This window comes from Aquarana catesbeiana, linkage group LG03 (assembly GCF_042186555.1).
Source record: "Aquarana catesbeiana isolate 2022-GZ linkage group LG03, ASM4218655v1, whole genome shotgun sequence".
Taxonomy (NCBI): domain Eukaryota; kingdom Metazoa; phylum Chordata; class Amphibia; order Anura; family Ranidae; genus Aquarana; species Aquarana catesbeiana.
In genome coordinates this window covers 8,644,071-8,669,185 of record NC_133326.1, presented here as the reverse complement: position 1 = coordinate 8,669,185, position 25,115 = coordinate 8,644,071, and the positions used below count along the sequence as shown (strand labels likewise).

The 25,115-nt window shown below is 47.1% G+C and overlaps 1 protein-coding gene across 1 annotated transcript in view; it reads right to left on the bottom strand.

The window, feature by feature from the left end:
• The window catches only part of ADRA1A (adrenoceptor alpha 1A), a 192,034-nt gene that overhangs the window by 75,545 nt on the left and 91,374 nt on the right, over positions 1-25,115 (bottom strand). The window contains exon 2 of the mRNA XM_073618241.1: positions 22,483-24,094. Coding sequence (XP_073474342.1) covers positions 22,483-23,380 — 898 coding nt within the window. The 5' untranslated portion in view covers positions 23,381-24,094. The remainder of the gene's footprint in view (positions 1-22,482; positions 24,095-25,115) is intronic.

Below are 25,115 nucleotides of genomic sequence, written 5' to 3'. Positions count from 1 at the left end.
TAAGTGGATTTGGGAGGGCCCAAATGTTTGACCAGGGTCCAATCAATATTGAAGACGGCTGACAGCTGTCTGGTATGAATCATGAGGGGGAACGCCGCACCAAATTTTAAATAAAAAACCCCCAGGGGCATACCGGGCCTTTAGGTCTGGTATGGATTTTAAGGGGAACCCCCTACGCTGAAAAAACAGCGTGGGGGTCCCCCCAAAATCCATACCAGACCCTTATCCAAGCATGCAGCCCAGCTGGTCAGGAAAGGGGGTAGGGACGAGCGAGCGCCCCCCCCCCTCCTGAATCGTACCAGGCCGCATGCCCTCAACATGGGGGGTGGTCGCTTTGGGGCAGGGGGGAGCACTGCGGCCCCCCCAACCCCAAAGCACCTTGTCCCCATGTTGATGAGGACAAGGGCCTCTTCTTGACAACCCTGGCCGTTGGTTGTCGGGATCTGCAGGCGGAGGGCTTATCGGAATCCGGGAGCCCCCTTTAATAAGGGGGTCCCAAGATCCCGGCCCCCCACCCTATGTTAATAAGTATGGGGTACATCGTACCCCTACCCATTCACCTAGGGAAAAAAGCGTCAATAAAAAAACACACTACACAGGTTTTTAAAGTAATTTATTAGGCAGCTCAGGGGGTCTTCTTCCGACTTCGGGGGTCTTCTTCTGACTTCTGCGCTCTCTCCGGCCCTTTCTCCCGGTGTTCAGCCTCTTCTCCCGGTGTCCGGTTCTTCTGCCGGGCTCCTCCGCTGTCTTCTGCCGCTCTTTTGCTAGCGGTGGCCCGGTCTTCTGCGTCGTCTTCTTCCCTCTTCTCTTCTTCCGATGTTGACACGACGCTCTCTCCCACTGTAATGCTGTGTGATGACTTATATAGGCATGGCCGGTACCATCATGCCCCGGGACTGTGACATCATAAGGGGGCGGGGTCACCGGGTGACATCACCCGGTGACCACAGCCCAAGTCATCGCGCACCGCTCACACATTACAGTGGGAGAGAGCCTCGTGTCAACATCGAAAGAAGAGAAGAAGAAACAAGGCGGCGGAGAAGACCGGGCCACCGCTAGCAAAAGAGCAGAAGATAGCGGAGGAGCCCGGCAGAAGAACCGGACACCGGGAGAAGAGGCTGGAGAGCGGGAGCAGAACGGGACACCGGGAGAAGAGGCCGGAGAGAGCGGAGAAGTCGGAAGAAGACCCCCGGGGGGTGGCTAATAAATTACTTTAAAAACCTGTCTAGTGTGTTTTTTTATTGACACTTTTTCCCCCAGGTGAATGGGTATGGGGTACGATGTACCCCATACTCATTCACATAGGGTGGGGGTCGGGATCTGGGGCCCCCCTTATTAAAGAGGGCTCTCGGATTCCGATAAGCCCTCCGCCCGCAGACCCCGGCAACCAGCGGCCAGGGTTGTCGGGAAGAGGCCCTTGTCCTCATCAACATGGGGACAAGGTGCTTTGGGGTGGGGGGGGGCGCAGGGCGCCTCCCTGCTTCAAAGCGCCCACCACCCATGTTGAGGGCATGGGATCGCGCTGGAAACACATTCTCGCGGTCAATCACTGTAGGATGTAGATGCATGGCCATTTTGATACATAGGGGTTGATTTACTAAAACTGGAGCTGCAAAATCTGGTGCAGCTCTGCATAGAAACCAACCGGCTTCCAGGTTTTATTGTCACAGCTTGAAGTGATTCTAAAGGATTTTTTTTTTTTAATAAACATTTCTATACTAACCTGCTCTGTGTAATGGTATTGCACATAGCGGCCCTGATCCTCCTCTTCTGAAGCCCCCCCTGCCGGCGATGCTCCTCTCTGTCCAGTGCCCCCACGGGAAGCTGATTCCCATTGGAGCACTCACATGTGCTCACTCCCGAACCCCGGCTGCTGCATCCATTGACACAGACAGCTGGACTTGGCCCCGTCCCCCCCGCCCCCTCGTCACCAGCTTTGATCGACAGCACTGGGAGCCAATGGCTCCCGGTGCGCCCAGCGAGACACGGAAGTAAGGGGAGAGAAGATCTGCATGTGCATAATGCTTAAAGTGTTCGTAAAGGTTCGTGTTTTTTTTAAATGAAAAAAAAGTCATACTTACCTCCACTGTGCAGTTCGTTTTGCACAGAGTGGCCCCGAACACCAACTTCTGGGGTCCCCCGGCGGCTCTCGCGGCTCCTCCTCTTATCAGATAACCCCCTAGGAGAAGCGCTCTCCCAGAGGGGGTTACCTTGCGGGTGTGCTCCCGAGTCCAGCATTTGCGTCCATAGACATGAATGCCGGACTCGGCCCCGCCCCCCCGGCGCCTGCGTCATTGGATTTGATTAACAGCAGCGGGAGCCAATGGCTGTGCCCCTATCAATCTATCCAATCAAGAACCGGGAAAAGGAAGAGCGCATCCCCGGCAGGTCAAGTTCCAGGGCTCAGGTAAGTAAAACGGGGGGGGGGGGGGGGGGGGCAGGTGACTGCCAGGTGTTTTTTCACCTTAATGCATAGGATGCATTAAAGTGAAAAAAACACAAACCTTTACAACCCCTTTAATTCACTGAGGGCTCAGGTAAGTATAAGCAGGGGGAGGGGGAGCCAAAATCGATGCCTAAATATGCAGGAATGCATTAAGGCAAACAATGTTTCGGCTTAGAATCACTTTAATGGAACAAGCTGAAGTTAGAAGCTGATTGGCTACCATGCACAGCTCTACTAGATAATAGCGATTAGCCGAACACCCCCCTGTTCGGTTCGCACCAGAACTTGCGAACAGGCAAAAAATTTGCTTGAACGCGCGAACACCGTTAAAGTCTATGGGACACGAACATGAATAATCAAAAGTGCTCATTTTAACTACTTTAGCCCCGGACCATTATGCTGCCTAAGGACCAGAGGACTTTTTCCAATTTGGCACTGCGTCGCTTTAACTGCTAATTGCGCGGTCATGCAATGCTGTACCCAAACGAAATTTGCGTCCTTTTCTTCCCACAAATAGAGCTTTCTTTTGATGGTATTTGATCACCTCTGCCGTTTTTATTTTTTGCGCTATAAACAGAAAAAGACCGAAAATTTTGAAAAAAAATGATATTTTCTAATTTTTGTTATAAAAAAATCCAATAAACTCAATTTTAGTCATACATTTAGGCCAAAATGTATTCGGCCACATGTCTTTGGTAAAAAAAATGTCAATAAGTGTATATTTATTGGTTTGCTCAAAAGTTATAACGTCTACAAACTAGGGTACATTTTCTGGAATTTACACAGCTTATAGTTTATGACTGCCTATGTCATTTCTTGAGGTGCTAAAATGGGAGGGCGGTACAAAACCCCTCCAAATGACCCCATTTTGGAAAGTAGACACCCCAAGGAAATTGCTGAGAGGCATGTTGAACCCATTGAATATTTATTTTTTTGTCCCAAGTGATTGAATAATGACTATAAAAAAAAAAAATATTTACAAAAAGTTGTCACTAAATGATATATTGCTCACACAGGCCATGGGCCTATGTGGAATTGCACCCCAAAATACATTCAGCTGCTTCTCCTGAGTACGGGGATACCACATGTGATTTTTTGATTTCACTCCTCACTACCTATCACAGTTTTGAAGGCCATAAAATGCTCAGATGGCACAAAACCCCCCAAATGACCCCATTTTGGAAAGTAGACACCCCAAGCTATTTGCTGAGTACGGGGATACCACATGTGTGGGATTTTTTGGGAGCCTAGCTGCGTACGGGTCCCCGAAAACCAATCACCGCCTTCAGGATTTCTAAGGGTGTAAATTTTTGATTTCACTCTTCACTGCCTATCACAGTTTCGGAGGCCATGGAATGCCCAGGTGGCACAAAACCTCCCCAAATGACCCCATTTTGGAAAGTAGACACCCAAAGCTATTTGCTGAGAGGCATGGTGAGTATTTTGCAGCTCTCATTTGTTTTTGAAAATGAAGAAAGACAAGAAAAAACATTTTTTTTTTCTTTTTTCAATTTTCAAAACTTTGTGACAAAAAGTGAGGTCTGCAAAATACTCACTAGCTTGGGGTGTCTACTAGCTTGGGGTGTCTACTTTCCAAAATGGGGTCATTTGGGGGGGTTTGTGCCACCTGGGCATTCCATGGCCTCCGAAACTGTGATAGGCAGTGAAGAGTGAAATCAAAAATTTACGCCCTTAGAAATCCTGAAGGCGGTGCTTGGTTTTCGGGGTCCCGTACGCGGCTAGGCTCCCAAAAAGTCTCACACATGTGGTATCCCCATACTCAGGAGAAGCAACAGAATGTATTTTGGGGTGTAATTTCACATATTCCCATGGCATGTTTGAGCAATATATCATTTAGTGACAACTTTGTGCAAAAAAAAAAAAAAAAAAAAAAAATTTGTCTCTTTCCCGCAACTTGTGTCACAATATAAAACATTCCATGGACTCGACATGCCTCTCAGCAAATAGCTTGGGGTGGCTACTTTCCAAAATGGGGTCATTTGGGGAGGTTTTGAACTGTCCTGGCATTTTTTGCACAACATTTAGAAGCTTATGTCACACATCACCCACTCTTCTAACCACTTGAAGACAAAGCCCTTTCTGATACTTTTTGTTTACATGAAAAAATTTTCTTTTTGCAAGAAAATTACTTTGAACCCCCAAACATTATATATTTTTTTAAAGCAAATGCCCTACAGATTAAAATGGTGGGTGTTTCATTTTTTTTTTTTCACACAGTATTTGCGCAGCGATTTTTCAAACGCATTTTTTGGGGAAAAAACACACTTTTTTAAATTTTAATGCACTAAAACACACTATATTGCCCAAATGTTTGATGAAATAAAAAAGATGATCTTAGGCCGAGTATATGGACACCAAACATGACATGCTTTAAAATTGCGCACAAACGTGCAGTGGCGACAAACTAAATACATTTTTAAAAGCCTTTAAAAGCCTTTACAGGTTACCACTTTAGATTTACAGAGGAGGTCTACTGCTAAAATTACTGCCCTCGATCTGACGTTCGCGGTGACACCTCACATGCATGGGGCAATTGCTGTTTACATTTGACGCCAGACTGACGCTTGCCCGCCCCCCTCTGACGTCACGGGGAATGCCACAGGGAAGTCCCCGTCAAGTCCCCGTGCGTCAGGAAGTCCCCGCCGCGGAGGAGATGCCGGACGAGAACACCAGAGGAAGAACCAGAAGAAGAAGAAGATGGAGGAATAAACCGAAGGAAGATAGAAGAAAGAAGATAGAAGATAGAAGAAGCATTTAAATAAAGGAATTGTCAAAAACCGTCTCTTGTCATTTTTAACATTTTTGACAGTTTTTTGTGAAATGGTAGGCCTGTACCATTTCACACAGGGGGGAGAGCTGGGATCTGGGGGTCCCTTTGATAAAGGGGGCTTCCAGATTCCGATAAGCCCCCCGTCCGCAGACCCCCACAACCACCGGGCAAGGGTTGTGGGGATGAGGCCCTTGTCCCCATCAACATGGGGACAAGGTGTTTTGAGGGGCTACCCCAAAGCACCCTCCCAATGTTGAGGGCATGTGGCCTGGTACGGTTCAGGAGGGGGGGGCCACTCTCTCGTCCCCCCCTCTTTCCCTAAGTACTGCCAGGTTGTGTGCTTGGATAAGGGTCTGGTATGGATTTTTGGGGGGACCCCGCGCCAATTTTTTAAAAATTTTGGCGCGGGGTTCCCCTTAAAATCCATACCAGACCTGAAGGGTCTGGTATAGATTTTGAGGGGGACCCCACGCCATTTTTAAAAAAAATTTTGGCCGAGGTTCCCCTTAATATCCACACCAGACCTGAAGGGCCTGGTATAGAATTTAGGGGGACCCCCCCTCACGTCATTTTTTATTTTGGTTCGGGGTTCCCCTGTGGGGAATTCCCATGCCGTTTTTATCAATGAACTTTTATGTGTATTGTCGGACCGGCAATTCATTAATAGCCGCGAGTAGTTTTAAATTACTTTTTTTCCTTTGAAATGTCATTTTGCTGTCAGACTGTTCTAAACACAGGAAACATGTGCCACTTTACAGGCATACTATAGACACCCCCCAGCTACGAAATTTAAAGGGATATTACACTTTTATTGTTTCACTTTAAGCATTATTAAAATCACTGCTCCTCGTTTTTAAAATTTTTTTTGCATTGATCCATGTCCCCTGGGGCAGGACCCAGGTCCCCAAACACTTTTTATGATAATACCATGCATATTAGCCTTTAAAATTAGCACTTTTGATTTCTCCCATAGACTTTTAAAGGGTGTTCTGCGGCTTTCGAATTTGCCGCGAACACCCCAAATTGTTCGCTGTTCGGCAAAACTGGTGAATAGCCGATGTTCGAGTCGAACATAAGTTCGACTCGAACTCGAAGCTCATCCCTACTAGATAACGAGTGATCCAGTTTTAGTAAATCTCCCCCCGCAGTGTCTTTAAACGGAGCCCCGCCAAAATTTTTTTTTTAAAAGTCAGCAGCTACAAATACTGCAGCTGCTGACTTTTAAAACATGGACACTTACCTGTCCAGGGCGCCCGCGATGTCGGCACCCGAGGCCGAACCGTCTCTCGGTCCTCGGGTGCTGCCGCCTCTATCTTCGGTAAGGGAATCAGGAAGTGAAGGCTTGCGGCTTCACTTCCCGGTTCCCTACTGCGCATGTGCAAGTTGCGCAGCGCAATACGGTTGGTCTCTGCTGTCTCTGGGACCCGTGTGTTTCCCAGCAGACAGCGGGGGGGGGGGGGGGGCGGGGACAGGAAGTGGCGTAAATAACCGCAGATTCTGCGGCTATCTATGCCGGAAGTGGGTACAGATATCTGTAATATACAGGTATCTGCACCCCCCTCCCCCTGAAAGGTGTCAACTGTGACACTGGAGGGGGGGAGGAACCCGATGAGTGGAAGTTCCACTTTTGGGTGGAACTCCACTTTAAAAAGTATTTATACCCCATGAGTTTTTCCACATTTTGTTATGTTACAACCAAAAACCAAATACAGCTGTTCTGTGAAGCCTTCAGAAGATTTTTTAGAGAACCTTAATGAACAAACAGCATCATGAAGGCCAAGGAACACACCAGACAGATCAGGGATAAAGTTGTGGAGAAGTATAAAGCAGAGTTAGGCTAGAAAAAAATATCCCAAGCTTTGAACATCTCACGGAGCACTGTGAGACCCCTTCATCAGGCATGCTGATGAAGGGGTCCTGCGTGGCTCCGGAATGTTGCTTTTATGTTTTGATACTATGTGATTAAAGTTTTGGACCCACTTTTGGAGATCCTGGTGTGCTGGTGACACTTCCTTCTCATGATTGCAGTCAGTTCCGGACACTGGTCCTTTCAGTACCTAATCTAAGATACAGCCGTTTGTGCAGGAACGTGGGCGTTGGGAGTATTGCATTCGTGGTTATGGAAACAGGACACCCAAAAATGACCAAAAACTATGCAGACTTCAAATTCTTCACCTCTGGCTGTAGATCAGTGGCTTAGAGTTTAGCACTTCTGCCTTACAGCACCAGGATCCTTGGCTTGAATCCCAACTAGGAGACTGCCTCCATGGAGCTTACATGTTCTCCATGGGTTTCCTTCCACACTCCAAACACATGCTGGTAGGTAATTGGTGTGACGGGAGTCACTTTGGGCCGGGGGCTTGTGGAACCCAGCTTACCTTGGGGAGCACTGGAATCTCCTTGTCCAGCTCCCCGGGCCCCTCCTATGTGTAAGTCAACCTGTGTCTATTAGGGGCACAGGGTGACCGAGAACCCCAGTCTGATCTGCACTAATCAGACTCACTGTACAACCACACTGGAAGATTGTTTGTGTCTGCCTTGGGAGCAACCTATTATGGGATGTACTGTATATGTCTCTGTGGATTAGCTGTAAGAGAGGAGGGGGGGGGGAGTTGCCTCCAGGACAGGCGACTTTGGCTGTGGCCAATCACAGAATAATCAGCTCTGTGGGAGGGAGGGGGTTGCCTGGGTAAATGTGGGAAGTACCCGTGTAAATTATTTTTTTTTTTCCTTCAATATAGAGATCCAACTTGGAGGCAACTTCCATTGAAATCTATGGGTACAAGTTGCCTAGAAGTTGCCTTGAAGTAGTACAGGAACCTTTTCTGAAGTCGGAGCAACTTCAGTAGTGTTCATTAAGACGGCTCTCATTTACTTCAATGGCATTTCTTATGTCCAGCAACTTGGGGCGACTTGAGGACTTACAAGTCGAATCCCAAGTCACTGTAGTATGAACCGGCACTTAGTGTAGCAATATGGTTACATTTAATTAGACACATCTAAGGGCTCTTTCTCACGGGGCGGATCAGTGATGATCCGCCCCGTGAATATCCGCTTGCTCAGCGGGGATCACTCCGCCGATCCCCGCTGAGCAGGAAGATGACAGGTGCATCGCTGCACACTGTGCAGCGACGGACCTGTCAGAGCGCCGCTCTCCCCTATGGGGGGATCAGATGATGACGGACCGTAGGGTCCGTCGTCACCCGATCCGATCCGAAAATGGATGGAAAAGTAGGTTTTTCCTCCGTTACACTTTTCGGATCGGAGCGGGTCGGATGTCAGCGGACATGTCACCGCTGACATCCGACGCTCCATAGAGATTCATGTATGTCCGTTTTTCATCCGAAAACGGAAGGATGAAAAACGGACATACGGATCGTTAGTGTGAAAGAGGCCTAAGTATGCAGGCATCCAGGTTAAAACTGTCCACATAGACCATCCCCCGCACCGACGGCTCTCACCGCTGTCAGTCTGCAATTGTGACCGGGAAGACTACCCTGTAGTAGAGCGATCTGAAAGCGAGGCTTAAATCGCTCGTGGAGCGCAGCGTGGAAGAGATGACGTTGATGGCGGTGCGGGGGGCGGTCTATGTGGACAGCTTTACCCCGGATGCCGGCATACTTAGATGTGCCTCTTTTATTCATCAACCATGTGAGTGGCTAAATGTTGCACCTTCATTAAATGTAACCATATTGCTACACTTAGAGGCTCCTCCCTTCTCTTTTATACTCAGTTGTGACATGACGCTACTTGTATATCAAGACATCGCTTGTATATCAAGTCAAAGTTTATTTAAATATTTTGTTTGTCTTGCAAAACGCTCTCAAACCAAGATTTTACTGTATAGAGATAAAAAAAATACTGCATTGTTTAACATATTGTATTGTGCAGTGAACTGCAATGTATAGCAAACAATTGAATTCCATTTTACAGGAATCGGTAAAGGATGGCGGTGAACTCTGGTTGCCTTTTTGCACTTTACACGCCCGTTGCATTGCATGGCTCATCACTACTTATAGCTTTCTGTGAATTTAAATAAGGCATTTCCTCTGCATTTGATTGGATGTTCAACATAAATGCAGATTAACTGTAGAGAGTGAAGAAATTCTACTTTAGGGATCTGGTCATTTTACATTGATATTAGATGTGGTTCAGCGTGGGTTATTATTGCTTCTGCCAGATGCTGTTAAAGTGACACTAAATCTTCGTTTTTTTTTTTTTAAATAACAAACATGTCATACTTATCTCCACTGTACAGATCATTTTGCACAGAGTGGTGGCCCCGATCATCCTCATCTGGGGTCTCCCGGCGGCTCTATCAGCTCCTCCCTGCATTGTATAACCCCCTCGGAGAAGAGCTCTCCGAGGGGGTTACCTTTCGCGCGCGCTCCTGAGTCCAGCATTTGCGTCCATAGACACAGAATGTAGGATTCGGCACCGGCCCCCCTCGGCACTCATTGGATTTGATTGACAGCAGCGGGAGCCAATGGCTGCTCTGCTATCAAGCTATCCAATCGAGAGCCGAGACAATGGGCAGAGAGGGTGAGCGCGTCTCCGGCGTGGGAATTACGGGGCTCAGGTGAGTAAAACGGGGTGGGGCTGGTCAGTGTGAGAAGTTTTTTCACCTTAATGCATAGGATGCATCAACACGAGGGTTTCCAAAACCTTTGGGCATTCTCCAGCAGTCCACGTCTGAGGAGAATGTTTAAAGCGGAAGTTTAGGTATGGCAATTTCTACATGAGTACATTGCTCCAGCTTGGACCGATCTAAGTATGTATGTGCCATACCTGGTCAATCCCTGTGGAAGCTGGAAATCACTGTAATAGACGTCGCTACTACACCGCTACTACAGAGATCTCCACTTGCTTTCGTGTCCCATGCCGAGCGTTGTCAATACAAGTGATTGTTTACTTGGCATGGTCACCATTCAGAGTGCACTTTGCATTTTTTTGTTTTTTATAAATGCAAAAGTGTTCTTTGATTGGACAAGGTGAAGATCATGACATCACTGTCCTACCTCTCTAACCTATCCAGCTAGAGAACCCTTTGCATTCATTGGGAAAATGCAGAATGGTTTCTGTGAACCTCCTGTGTTCAGTAAGTGTCAAGGCAACCACTTGGCACTGGAACCTTGGCTGTCCGGGACTCTCCCTCCTCATTGACTGAGACACAGCAGTGTGCGCCATTGGCTCCCTCTGCTCTCAATCAAAGTCAGTAGGAGGAGAGAGAGGAGGCAGGGCTGAGCCGAAGCTCCCCTTCTGAATAGACACACAGAGCAGCGGCTCCGGTGCCCCCACAGCAAGCTGCTTGCTGTGGGGGCACTCGGCAGGAGGGAGGGGCCAGGACCGGTGAGGGACCCGGGAAGAGGAGGATCTGGGCTGCTCTGAGCAAAACCAGAGCACAGAGCAGGTAAGTATGACATGTATGTTATGTTTAAAGCCTTTAATATCACTTTAAAATGTATTAATTTTTAGCACGTTTCATCAAACTGGCCACACACTGAACAATGCGCAGATTTGCTTAACCCTCGTCATCAGGTGTCACTGCTGCCCGATCGAGTGTAATGGACAGGCAGGTCTTTCTCCTAGTCCTGCCCAGTGCCCAAACAGCCCAAGTCTTTTCTATGTGAAAAAGAGAAGGGTAGGCTTCAAAGAAGGCCCTGGACTGGGGGGCGGGGGGGTTGCAGAGGAGGACCTGTACTTGGAGGGGGTGCAGAGGAGGCCTTGGGCTGGGGGGGTGCAGAGGAGGCCCTGGACTAGGAGGGGAGAACAACAGAGGCCCTGGACTGGGGGATGTAGAGGAGGCCCTGGACTTGAAAAGTGGGGGTTGATAAAAGACCTGGATTCGGAGAGCAGGGTGCAGAGGAGTCTCTTATTTTGGGGTGGGCTGTAAAGGAGGCCTTGGACTAGCGGAGGAGTGCAGAGGAAGCCCTGGGCTAGGGAGGTGGGTGCAGAGGAGGCCATTGACTAGGAAATGGTGGTTGGTGTGGCAAAGGCCCCTGGATAGGTGAAGGACAAGAGAGATACTGGACTAGGTGAGGGGGTGCCTGGGGGTCCCAGATTAAGAGAGGGGGTGTCTGGAGGCCCTGGACTAGGGAAGCAGGTGTCTCGAGGCCCTGGACTATGAGAGGGGGATCGTGGAGGCCCTCTGGACTAGGAAAGAGGGTGCCTGAAGGACTTTCCAGCTTCAGCAAGAGAGAGCCTGGATTTAAAGCCTGGGCTGAGGAAGAGCCTGCCTGGGCCCTGGAGGGTGAGTTCACAACATAAATGGGGACAGCCCTCTCAGCCGCCCTCGGCTGATGACACAGAGTCGGTCCAGGCTGGGGAAAGATCACAACCGTATGGTTGGGATCCGCTCACATGCCTGGACCGTCACCCAGCTCAGCCTCACAGCGAGCCACTCCTACCCCCTCAATAAAGCCCAGTGTTTCAGTGAGCACCAGGTGGGGGGGGGGGGCAGAGAATGACAGCCACCAGCTCTCTGCTCAGGGAGCACTGACATAGCTCCCAACGTGTCCTATGCCTACATACGTTTGTTAGTAGGTGTCCCTCATTCCCATCTCAAAATGTTGGGAGGTATGCACTGAGAACTGAGTGATCGGTGGTGTCTGATTACTCAGTTCTCAGCCTTAGAGCCGGCGGGGGACAGATGCAGCATCTACCTAGGTTGGTATGATTCATAAATAAAATTCCCATACGTCTTTTACTTACCCGACATTCCCTCTTTCCTGCTATCTGACCCACATGACAATTAGGCCTCGGTCACATGGAGCATATGCGTCCATGCCCAGTGTGATGGCCGTGTACCGCGTGGGGATGCACGGTGTTCTGTGCAGGCAGTCCAGTCAAAGTCAGTTGGGATGCAGCAGCTGCATGGACAGTCATGCAGACAGGAAGGGATTCGTGTATCCGAAAGCACAGTGGCTGCATTCAGATCTGTGCACCCGCTCCTATAGATGAAGCTCTCTGGTGGATGCAGATGCAGCAAAAAGAGGCTCAGCATACAGGACCCGTCTCAGTGCCTGTCTAAATGAGCCCTTACAGGAGTTAATCAAAACGAGAGCAGACAGAATTTGGAACATCTGTGCATGGCAACCAATCAGCACATAGCTTTCATTTTAAAAACTGAACAAGCTGAAGATAGAAGCTGATTGGTTGCCCTGCACAGCTGTTCCAAGTTCTGACTGCACCAGTTTGGATAAATTCCCCTCACTGCGTTTTACATTTCTTACTCCTGACTACGGCAATCTAAGTACAGCACATTCTTTGTTAAAGTGGTTGTAAAGATTCTATGCATGAAGGTAAAAAACCTTCTGTGTGCAGCAGCCACCCCCCCCCCCCCAGCCCCACCTAATACTTACCTGAGCCCCCTCTCGATCCAGTGATGTCCGTGAGAGCCTCGGCTGTCTGGGGACTCACACTCCTGATTGGCTGTTGGCAGCAGCGGTAGCCATTGGCTCACACTGCTGTCAATCACAGCCAGTGAGCCAATCAGAAGAAGGAGGGAGCGGAGTCGAGCCATGGCTCTGTGTGTGTGTATGGACACAGGCTGCTTGCTGTGGGGGCAGAAAGAGGGAGGGGCCAGGGGTGCCGGCGAGGGACCCGAGAAGAGGAGGATTGGGGCTGCTCTGTGCAAAACCATTACACAGAGCAGGTAAGTATAACAAAACAAAAAGCAAGACTTTAACCACTTCCGGACCGCCGCACGCCGAAATACGTCCTAAGTTTGAAGAGGAATATCGTTGTTATGGCAGCAGCTAGCTACCATAACCCCGGTATCCTCTTTTTCGGCTGGTGGTCCGGTTTTCGATAGTAGTGGTCCCTGCAGCGGATTCGCCGCGAGATCACTTTTAATCGGCGGCGGGAGAAGGGGCCCCCACCCTCCCGCCGCACTCCGGTGCCCTCCGCCGCTCACCGGAGCCGTCGGCAGCAACGGAGGCAATCGGATGTTCTTCCATGCTAAGTATGGAGACGAGTGAGGGGAAGATGGCCGCCACCCGTTTCCATACCATTGCAGGGCGAAAGCCACGTCAAAACGTCACTTCCGCTCATAGCTCTTAAAGGGACTTTTTTTTATTTAATGACAAAATTATTTTATTCATTTTTTATTGCATTTTAGTGTAAATATGAGATGTGACGTCTTTTTGACCCCCCCAGATCTCATATTTAAGAGGACCTGTCATGATTTTTTTCTATTACAAGGGATGTTTACATTCCTTGTAATAGGAATAAAAGTGACACCATTTTTTTAAAAAGAACAGTGTAAAAATAAAAAATAAAAGGTATAATAAATAAGAAAAAAAAAATTTTTTTAAGTGTGCCCCGTCCCGCCGAGCTCGCGTGCAGAAGCAAACGCATACGTGAGTAGCGCCTGCATATGAAAACGGTGTTCACACCACACATGTGAGGTATCGCCGCGATCGGTAGAGTGAGAGCAATAATTCTAGCCCTAGACCTCCTCTGTAACTCAAAACATGCAACCTGTAGAATTTTTTTAAACGTCGCCTATGGAGATTTTTAAGGGTAAAAGTTTGTCGCCATTTTACGAGCGGGGGCACAATTTTGAAGCGTGACATGTTGGGTATCAATTTAATCGGCGTAACATTATCTTTCACAATATGAAAAAAAAAATTGTGCTAACTTTACTGTTTTCTTATTTTTTAATTCAAATGGTGTATTTAAAAAAGAGGTTTGTACCGTCTGTACTGAGGTTTGTACCGTCTGCACTGAGGTTTGTGCCGTCTGCACTGAGGTTTGTACCGTCTGCACTGAGGTTTGTACCGTCTGCACTGAGGTTTGTACCGTCTGTACTGAGGTTTGTACCGTCTGCACTGAGGTTTGTACCGTCTGTACTGAGGTTTGTACCGTCTGCACTGAGGTTTGTGCCGTCTGTACTGAGGTTTGTACCGTCTGTACTGAGGTTTGTGCCGTCTGCACTGAGGTTTGTACCGTCTGCACTGAGGTTTGTACCGTCTGCACTGAGGTTTGTGCCGTCTGCACTGAGGTTTGTGCCGTCTGCACTGAGGTTTGTACCGTCTGCACTGAGGTTTGTGCCGTCTGCACTGAGGTTTGTGCCGTCTGCACTGAGGTTTGTACCGTCTGCACTGAGGTTTGTACGGTCTGCACTGAGGCTTGTACCGTCTGTACTGAGGTTTGTACCGTCTGCACTGAGGTTTGTATCGTCTGCACTGAGGTTTGTACCGTCTGCACTGAGGTTTGTACCGTCTGCACTGAGGTTTGTACCGTCTGTACTGAGGTTTGTACCGTCTGTACTGAGGTTTGTACGGTCTGCACTGAGGCTTGTACCGTCTGTACTGAGGTTTGTACCGTCTGTACTGAGGTTTGTGCCGTCTGTACTGAGGTTTGTACCGTCTGCACTGAGGTTTGTACCGTCTGTACTGAGGTTTGTACCGTCTGTACTGAGGTTTGTACGGTCTGCACTGAGGCTTGTACCGTCTGTACTGAGGTTTGTACCGTCTGCACTGAGGTTTGTATCGTCTGCACTGAGGTTTGTACCGTCTGCACTGAGGTTTGTACCGTCTGCACTGAGGTTTGTACCGTCTGTACTGAGGTTTGTACCGTCTGCACTGAGGTTTGTACCGTCTGCACTGAGGTTTGTACCGTCTGTACTGAGGTTTGTGCCGTCTGCACTGAGGTTTGTACCGTCTGCACTGAGGTTTGTACCGTCTGTACTGAGGTTTGTGCCGTCTGCACTGAGGTTTGTACCGTCTGCACTGAGGTTTGTACCATCTGCACTGAGGTTTGTACCGTCTGCACTGAGGTTTGTACCGTCTGTACTGAGGTTTGTACCGTCTGCACTGAGGTTTGTACCGTCTGCACTGAGGTTTGTACCGTCTGTACTGAGGTTTGTACCGTCTGCACTGAGGTTTGTACCGTCTGCACTGAGGTTTGTGCCGTCTGTACTGAGGTTTGTACCGTCTGCACTGAGGTTTGTACCGTCTGCACTGAGGTTTGTGCCGTCTGCTGCATACTCGCTTGTGGCACAGTCATTAAAGCATAGGGCTCTTTAAGCCCTTCTCACTGTTGATGTGATCTGACCACACCCACCGTTTTGGCATGGCGCCTCTATATTGCCACATACCATTTTTCTTTTTTAAGTTACAATTTAACATTTTCCTTATTTTTTAGTTTACCATATAAGCTCATGTCTCTTGTAAGTTATATATTTTTTTTTTTCTACCTTCTTAAATTCCTGCTGCATATTGCTACATCCCGACAAAATGCCAATGGCAGAAGTCCAAAATGTTTTGAAAAGGAAAAAAAAGATTTGACATTTTCACAGCTATTAGTCTTCACAACAATATCCAGTACACACTAAAAAGGTATACAGTTCCTTACAGCACTTTACATAATCAAAGTGGCTGTAAAGGCTCAAGGTTTTTTTTTTACCTTCATGCATTCAGGGCCGAGCCGAGCTCAGCGTGTGAATGGACACACAGAGCAGCAGCTCGGGAGTGAGCCTGCTTAGGTGACCCCCCCCCCCCCATAGCACTCGGCAGAAGGGAGGGGCCAGGAGTGCAGGATAAGGTAATAATAACATGTTTGCTATTTAAAAAATAAAAAAAAAGGAACCTTTTAATATCACTTTAAAATTGATTTAAAGCCCAAACCTTTTCTTTCTAATTTGGGAGACGGTAGAAAATGTTTAAGGACAAAAAATATTAACAGCGCACATACACACTCACCGGCCACTTTATTAGGTACACCTTGCTAGTACCGGGTTGGACCCCCTTTTTGCCTTCAGAACTGGCTTCATTCTTTGTGACATAGATTTAACAAGGTGTTGGAAACATTCCTCAGAGAGCAGGGGTCAGGAGTACATAACGTACATAGTTCAGGGCCAGGAGTGTGTAATGTACATAGTTCAGGGGTTGGAAGTAGATAATGCATAGAGTGCAGGGGTCAGGAGTCCATAACGTACATAGTTCAGGACCAGGAGTGTGTAATGTACATAGTTCAGGGTCAGGAGTGTGTAATGTACATAGTTCAGGGTCAGGAGTGTGTAATGTACATAGTTCAGGGTCAGGAGTGTGTAATGTACTTAGTAAAGGGGTCAGGAGTGTGTAATGTACATAGCTCAGGGTCAGGAGTGTGTAATGTACATAGTTCAGAGTCAGGAGTGTGTAATGTACATAGCTCAGGGTCAGGAGTGTGTAATGTACATAGTTCAGGGTCAGGAGTGTGTAATGTACATAGTTCAGGGTCACTAGTGTGTAATGTACTTAGTTCAGAGTCAGGAGTGTGTAATGTACATAGCTCAGGGTCAGGAGTGTGTAATGTACATAGTTCAGAGTCAGGAGTGTGTAATGTACATAGCTCAGGGTCAGGAGTGTGTAATGTACATAGTTCAGGGTCAGGAGTGTGTAATGTACATAGCTCAGAGTCAGGAGTGTGTAATGTACATAGCTCAGAGTCAGGAGTGTGTAATGTACATAGCTCAGGGTTAGGAGTGTGTAATGTACTTAGTTCAGAGTCAGGAGTGTGTAATGTACATAGCTCAGAGTCAGGAGTGTGTAATGTACATAGCTCAGGGTCAGGAGTGTGTAATGTACATAGCTCAGGGTCAGGAGTGTGTAATGTACATAGCTCAGAGTCAGTAGTGTGTAATGTACATAGCTCAGGGTCAGGAGTGTGTAATGTACATAGCTCAGGGTCAGGAGTGTGTAATGTACATAGCTCAGGGTCAGGAGTGTGTAATGTACATAGTTCGGGTCAGGAGTGTGTAATGTACATAGTTCAGAGTCAGGAGTGTGAAATGTACATAGCTCAGGGTCAGGAGTGTGTAATGTACATAGCTCAGGGTCAGGAGTGTGTAATGTACATAGTTCAGAGTCAGGAGTGTGTAATGTACATAGCTCAGGGTCAGGAGTGTGTAATGTACATAGTTCAGAGTCAGGAGTGTGTAATGTACATAGCTCAGGGTCAGGAGTGTGTAATGTACATAGTTCAGGGTCGGGAGTGTGTAATGTACATAGTTCGGTGGTTGGAAGTGGTAAATGCATAGAGTGCAGGGGTCAGGAGTCCATAACGTGCATAGTTCAGGGTTCAGAGTGAGTAACATACAGAATGGGGGTAGCGCACAGGCAAAGGCTGCAGAGGCAGGGGGGGGGGTGGGGGTATGCCCATGCCACGGCCGTGACGTGTAGCAAAACTGATCCCCCCTGTCAAACAGACAGGGGGGATTCTACTGAACGGGCCGTCCCACAATCACATACAATGTGTGGTGCAGGTTTTTAGGGGTAAATCAGGTGCTGAGGAGGCAATATAACAAAACAAGTTAAAATGGAGGGAGGGGTATTTAATGTACTGGGGATGCTGGAATTAATTGGGGATTTCTGGAAAATGACCATTAAAGGGGAACGAACCCTCTAAGTAAAGGGGAATGAGAGGTCATAGTTCTACTTTAATTTGTAAATTTATGCCCAATAACCCTTCAGCATTGTGAGCAGCCAACAGCAGGCCTTAGATCCCCAACCAGTGATGGAGCCATAATGTCTATTAGTGGTTGTCAGTCACAATACCCATAGGCCGTCTCCAACGGTGCACCGCCACTTCTCCGTGTAATTAAATTGGAATCACTCAGGGAAATAAATAACAGTCACAAGCCGGTTGATGACAATCATAAAACTCGGTCAGAACGGTGCAATAACTGGAAAGAAAACAATACTGATTTGGACACGCGTCACACCCTCACGGGTCTTTTCATCATCAGCGCAGAAAAACAGATGGAAGGGGAAACGTTATAATTCTCTGCGGTTAATTAGAAGTTTCGGCTTAATTAAAGAACATTTTACACTCCATCGGCGACATCATTAGAGACAAGGGTGTGATCATTCATCGGTAATTAGTGCTTTTAGATTAAAAAACAGCTCATAACTAATAAACACACATGTAGGGGTTTATAAGGGTCCAAAATGATTAGACAATGGCCCGGAAATAACTTTTAGTTCATATCTAGGACATTTACCATAATCAGTGCTGGGACAAGGTCATCCAGTGCTGAAGGTGCCAAACTATTCTTCCCCCCCTGATGGGGGCGCCATAGATTATCTTTTGCAACTGCGATCTAGGATATTAGCACTACAGCACCGCCCTGCCTGTCTGGCAATTGCGCAGAGCAACAAAAAGAAAAATGATGGATGATGATTGGTTGGCACACTGAGAGTGCCGGTACCTGGTGTGGACCTGTACCCCCTAAGTATGCCATTGGTGCAGACAATGGACCCCACCACTGGAGGAACAAATGCTCCTCTGCTCGGGCTCCACCAGTCAGGTAGAGCAGCTCCCAGGCAGCATGGCGGGTCAGTAAGGGCTCTTTCACATGGGTGAACCATTGAACCTCTGCTCAGGCTTCACCCATCAGGTAGAGCAGTCTCAAGGCAGTGTGGTGGGTCAGTAAGGGCTCTTTCACATGAGTGAACCATTAAACATCTGCTCAGGCTTCTCCTATCAGGTAGAGCAGCCCCAAGGCAGCATGGTGAGTCAGTAAGGGCTCTTTAACATGGGTGAACAACTGAACCTCTACTCAGCCTTCACCCATCAGGTAGAGCAGTCTCAAGGCAGCGTGGTGGGTCAGTAAGGGCTCTTTTACATGGGCGAACTATTGCACCTCTGCTCAGGCTTCTCCTATCAGGCACTCTCTTGCTTTTTATATTTCCTATCAGGAAGAACAGCCCCAAGGCAGCATGGCGAGTCAGTAAGGGCTCTGTCACATGGGTGAACCATTAAACCTCTGTTTAGGCTTCTCCTATCAGGTAGAGCAGCCCCAAGGCAGCATGGCGAGTTAGTAAGGGCTCTTTCACATGGGTAAACCTCTACTCAGGCTTCTCCTACCAGGTAGAGCAGCCCCACGGCAGCGTGGCGGGTCAGTAAGGGCTTTTTCACATGGGTGAACCATTGAACCTCTGCTCAGGCTTCTCATATCAGGTAGAGCATGCCCCAAGGCAGCGTGGTGAGTCAGCAAGGGTTCTTTCACATGGGTGAACCATTGAACCTCTGCTCAGGCTTCTCCTACCAGGTAGAGCAGCCACAAGGCAGAGTAGTGGGTCAGTAAGGGCTCTTTTACATGGGCGAACCATTGCACCTCTGCTCAGGCTTCTCCTATCAGGTACTCTCTTGCTTTTTTTATTTCCTATCAGGTAGAACAGCCCCAAGGCAGCATGGCGAGTCAGTAAGGCCCCTTTCACACGATCGGACCGTTCAGGTCTGCCTGCCAGTTTTGACGGCGGACCTGAACGGGCGCTCCATGTTAGTCTATGGTGCGTCGGATGTCAGCGGAGACATGTCCGCTGACATGCGACCCGGTCCGATTCGCTAAAAGCAGATGGATGGCTCTACGTCCAGGTCCGTCGCTGGCGGATCGGATCGGGTGAGATCTGACGAAAACGGACATGCTGTCCGTTTTCGTCCGATCCCTCCATAGGCGGCAGCGGCGCCTGACAAGCCCCTCCCCGCTCAGTGAGCAGAGAGGGACCTGTCATCCGCCGGCTCAGCGGAGATCAATGGACTGATCTCCCCGTAGAAACGGAGTCCGCCTTGTGTGAAAGGGGCCTAAGGGCTCTTTCACATGGGTGAACCATTAAACCTCTGCTCAGGCGTCTCCTACCAGGTAGAGCAGCCCCAAGGCAGCGTGGCAAGTCAGCAAGGGTTCTTTCACATGGGTGAACCATTGAACCTCTGCTCAGGCTTCTCCTACCAGGTAGAGCAGCCCCAAGGCAGTGTGGTGGGTCAGTAAGGGCTCTTTCACATGGGTGAACCATTGAACCTCTGCTCAGGCTTCACCTATCAGGTAGAGCAGCCCCAAGGCAGCGGGTCAGTAAGGGCTCTTTCACACAGGGGGCTGGGGGCTAGACACAGCTTTACTGCCCCCAGTCTCTCACCCAAATGTAAACATTACAGTTTGGTAGGGTGGAATGGTAGGGTACCTTACCCGTACGCCACTGCCTACTTCCGGGTTTAAGGTGCATGCATGCCCACCTCCCAGCCATCACCCACTGAGATTGTACACAGCGGGAGCCTGTCAGCAAGTCCTTAGCCAATGATTCACGACTGGGACGTGCTGATCGGCTGTGTCCAATCACAGCCCAGAGCCCTGTGTTGGTAAACAACACAGAGCTCTGTACAGAGGGAGTGACCTGTCAGTTTATCATCTCTGAAAAGCAGAGATGAGAGCTCTCGTAGTAGAAGCAGCACACATTACACATAGTTAGGCACACATTTAACCCCTTGATCACCCTAGATGTTAACCCCTTTCCCAGCCAGTGTCATTAGTACAGTGACAGTGTATAGTATTACCATTGATCACTATATTAGTGTCATTGGTGATGTCAGTGGCAGTTAATCAAGTCCCCCCAATGTCGGTTATTGTCAGATCGTCCGCCGCACTATCGCAGTTCCATTATAAGTCACTGATCACCGCCACTAGTAGTATAAAAAAAATAAATAAAAATTCCAGTATATATATCCCATAGTCTGTAGGCGCTATATGTTTCACGCAAACCAATCAATATACGTTATTGGGGTTTTTTAAAATCAAAAACATGTAGCAGAATACATTTTGGCGAAAAAGGTTTGAAGAAATTAGATTTTTTTACATTTTTTTTACTGGATGTGTTTTATAGCAGAAAGTAAAAAAATATTGTTATTTTTTTTCATTTTATGGGTTTTTCATTTATATCGCAAAAAGTAAAAAACCCAGTGATGATCAAATACCATCAAAAGAAAACTATTTGTGTGAAAAGAATGATATACATTTCATTTGGGTACAGTGTTACATGTGGAATAAATTAATACTGTGCAAAATAGCAAAAAATAATAATAATACTCCAAAGAAATGTGACTAAATGAACAGCAGCTACACTGAACTGTGACAAAAATTCAAATGAGAAGGTGCAAAAAAATGTAGCGCTAGCAAAATGTGTGTACCAATGAAACGCCTTGAGGCGATTCAGTTCGCAATTGCCGCGCTTTACAAATCATTCATTCATTCATTCATTCAAAAGTGCACAAAAAGTTCAAAAGTCCAACATATAGGGATGGACAAATGAATGTGAAATAAAGAATGTTCATAGAATCTCATAACATGAGTCCAAAGAGATGAAGTGAAAATCCACAGTGAAGTGATAACCTTCAAACGTGCTGGGTACAATGCAGAGCATGGTGAATCCACAAAATGAATGAGATAGGATACCCTTTACCAGAGCAGTTGGACCCGGATGTCAGCGACACCAAATCATAAAGGCTTAGAGACAAGGAAGGATGGTTCTCTCCAATGGATACAGGAACCCGAAATCTCCAGGGATGTCTTCCAACGACCTCCAGGAACCTCGACCGACCATCGACTGACCTGCGCTCATCCGGAACGCACACAACGACCACTCTCATCCAAATGGAAGTATAAAAAAGAAGAGAGAGGAGGGCTATCAGGACTATGCCTAGCAGCCTTACACCCTGACAGTGACTGCTCTCTTTGTGTGCGTTCCGGATGAGCGCAGGTCGGTCGAGGTTGGTTGAGATCCTGGAGGTTGTTGGAAGACATCCCTGGAGATTTCGGGTTCCCGAGAGAACCATCCTTCCTTGTCTCTAGGCCTTTATGATTCGGCGTCGCTAAAATGCGGGTCCAACTACTCTGGTAAGGGTATCCTATCTCATCCATTTTTTGGATTCACCCACTGTTGATGTTCCACATTGTACTTAGCACGTTTGAAGATTATCACTTCACTGTGGATTTTCACTTCATCTCTTTGGACTCATGTTATGAGATTCTATGAACATTCTTTATTTCACATACATTTGTCCATCCCTATATGTTGGACTTTTGAACTTACAGTGTTAAATGACTGTGCAATCATCAGTTAAAGTAGCACGGTTCCGAATAGCAAAAATGGTCTGGTCATGAAGGAGGGTAAAATCTTCCAGAGCTCAAGTGGTTAAAAGCAAAAAAAGAAATCTAATTGAACAACAAACAAATGTTCTGAGAATTTTCATATGATATTTCCTAAACCGTTTTCTAAGAATTTTTATTCGAAAATCTATCCATCTATGGCTAGCTTTAGGCTGTGGTTCCAGAGCTGAAGTGGTTAAGCAATCTGCAGGCCTAAAATTATTATTCTTTTAAACATATGCGCAAAAAAAGGCAACAAAAAGGTGAAATTTATAGAACAATTCCCAGCAACTTTCATTTCTGCAACAGAAAAGTTACATAGTAATGAATAAAATCACTTACCTATAGGCATAGCAAGAAAAAAAGGAAGCCAGCATAGGACAAAACATCCCACGACTATCCCCAGTGTCTTTGCAGCTTTCTTTTCCCTGGAAAATTTAAGGAGTCGTACAGAGAAGTGGGTTTTGTTCTTCGTACTGGAATTGGAGTTGATGCCATCAGGGGTGCTCTTCCGGTGAATCCTCAACGTCACCTCCTCAGAGTCCGATTTCTCACATTTCATTCCAGAGTTCAAAACTTTTCCCTCCCTTTTGGCCACGATGTAAACTCTAAAGTACATGACAAGAATAATTGTGAGGGGAAGATAAAAGGAACCAAAGGCAGAGAAGAGCGCATAGGCCGGCTCTTCTGTGATTTCACAGATGGTCTCGTCTTCCGGCGCCGGCTCCTTCCAACCAAATAAAGGTCCAATGGAGATCACGAGGGACAAGACCCACACGCAGAGTAGAGCAAGAATCCCTCGTCTTTCGGTCATAATGCTGGGGTACCTCAGTGGATAGCTAACCCCTATATAGCGGTCAATAGATATGACACATAAGCTCATTATGGAAGCCGTACAACAAAGGACATCAACGGCTGCCCAGATGTTGCAGAAAATACGTCCGAACAGCCAGTAGCCTTGGATCTCAAAAGTGGCGGAGAATGGAAGAACCATGGACATCAAGAGCAGGTCTGCTACGGCAAGGTTGACGATGAAATAATGGGTCACGGTTTGTAGGTGCCGGTGGCAGGCGACTGAAAGTATGACCAGGATGTTTCCAAGAACACCGAAGGTGATGAAGACCCCGAAGATAACTCCAATGATAATGGTTTTGGAGATGCTGTTGGTGGGCGTTTGGTGAGTGCAGTTTAGACAGAGAGGGATCGATTCTACTGTGTTGTTCTGATTAAATAGGACCATGATCAAGTTGAGTCAAGTCTCTTTAAAGAAATGATGACTCCAAAGTTCCAAGTCAAGAAACGGTTCCTATATTTAAGGTTCTGGAAATGCCTTTGTAGGCCAAAATACACATTCAGGCACTGATTAACATGCAGAATTTAGAAAGCGGCCAATGTGATGTTTACATTCCTCGTCCTCGTGATTGATCAGAGATGGTAACTCCAAAATCATTTTGAAATGTTTTCCTTTACTCTGGGCACTTCCAAGTTATTCCGATGATCTGCAGATGTGAAGAGATTTCATTGAACACCATTTCCTAATGAAGTCATGTCTTAGCATTTCACATTTATCATACGAAATGACCTCCTCCTGTGAAGGTGTTTTTGGGTTGAGTAGCTTTCTGATAAGGGTTTGGTTGTAGCGGAGCATATATTTGACAAAATGTGCTTTTTTCAAGGTTTATATCGTATGTTGTAAACCTCTGTATTGTACTTTTTCTTATTACACTTAGAAACACTTTATAAACGTCTGTTCCTTGAGATGAATCTCTCCCGGAGAAAGGGCTGTTGAAGACTTTTGGAGGATCCTCCAATTTCCAGTCCGTTATCTTATTCTTTGGAGGTTGCGGATTAAATGGTTTGGAACAAAGTTTCTCTAACTGGTCTGGTGAAGACTGGTAGACATGGCCCCTGTGACATTGCCGTCTTCTCATGTTAGTCCAAAGGTTCTGATCACCTACAATAGAAAATGCAAAAAGAGGGTCAGATAAGCCTGAGCAGGTAAAGTTCAAAATGTTTTCATTGATGCATGTTTTTTTTGCTGTTTTATGCCAGAAAGGCAATACTGATCCAATGAAAATCTGATAGGGCTCCTACTCTATCTTTCTGGAAGCACTTGGTCAATTCAGTTATTCCTCTCCACAAAGCAACTTAATTGTCCTGGGGCTGCCCCAAAAAGTTCGAGAAGGTGTAGAATTTTTGGTTAAACTCTGATTCTACCGCGGATGACCAAGGCAATGGCTTGATAGACTCCCTGCCTCACGTCAACCGTTAATTAGACTGGGTTAGTAACAAATCCTTAAGGATGAATATTCATTGCTGCTGTATTTCCATGTGTGTAGTGGGAGAAAGGGGCTCTATGGATCCTAGTCAAATATCCTTGTGTGTAGTTTAGTAAGGGTAGTTTACTCTGATGTATTTGTTGTGTTTTTGCGTGAGCAGCTGGATTTTTAACACTTCAGCTAAAAGTTACATCACTGGCATTATGGCAAGGGTTTGTGTACATGGATATGGTCACCACTGCCTCTCTCATCACAAAGATCAGTGGGAATGCAAAAGAAGATGGGAAGGAGGTCAAATCAAAATCAGAAGCATGTCAAATGCAAGCTACGTGCAACTCAAAGCATTATCCATCTACAACAGTGGTGGTCAACTTGAAAATGATCGAGGGCTTCAGGTGTGGCCCCCAACACCTTCACAGGGCGGCACATGAGTTGGAGTACAATAACCTCCAGCACTGGTGTCAGTGAACACAAACATAACCCCAAACATTGGTGTCAGTGAATGCAATAACCGCCGACCCCCACCCCACCCCCCCCCCCCCCCCATCATCGCAATAACAAAACAAAAAAAAAATCATTGCAATAATAATACCCCATCATTGGTAGTAGTGGACGCAATAATAACCCCCAGCATTGATTTCAATAGATGCAATAATAACCCCCATCATCGGTGTCAGTGGATGCAATAATAACCCC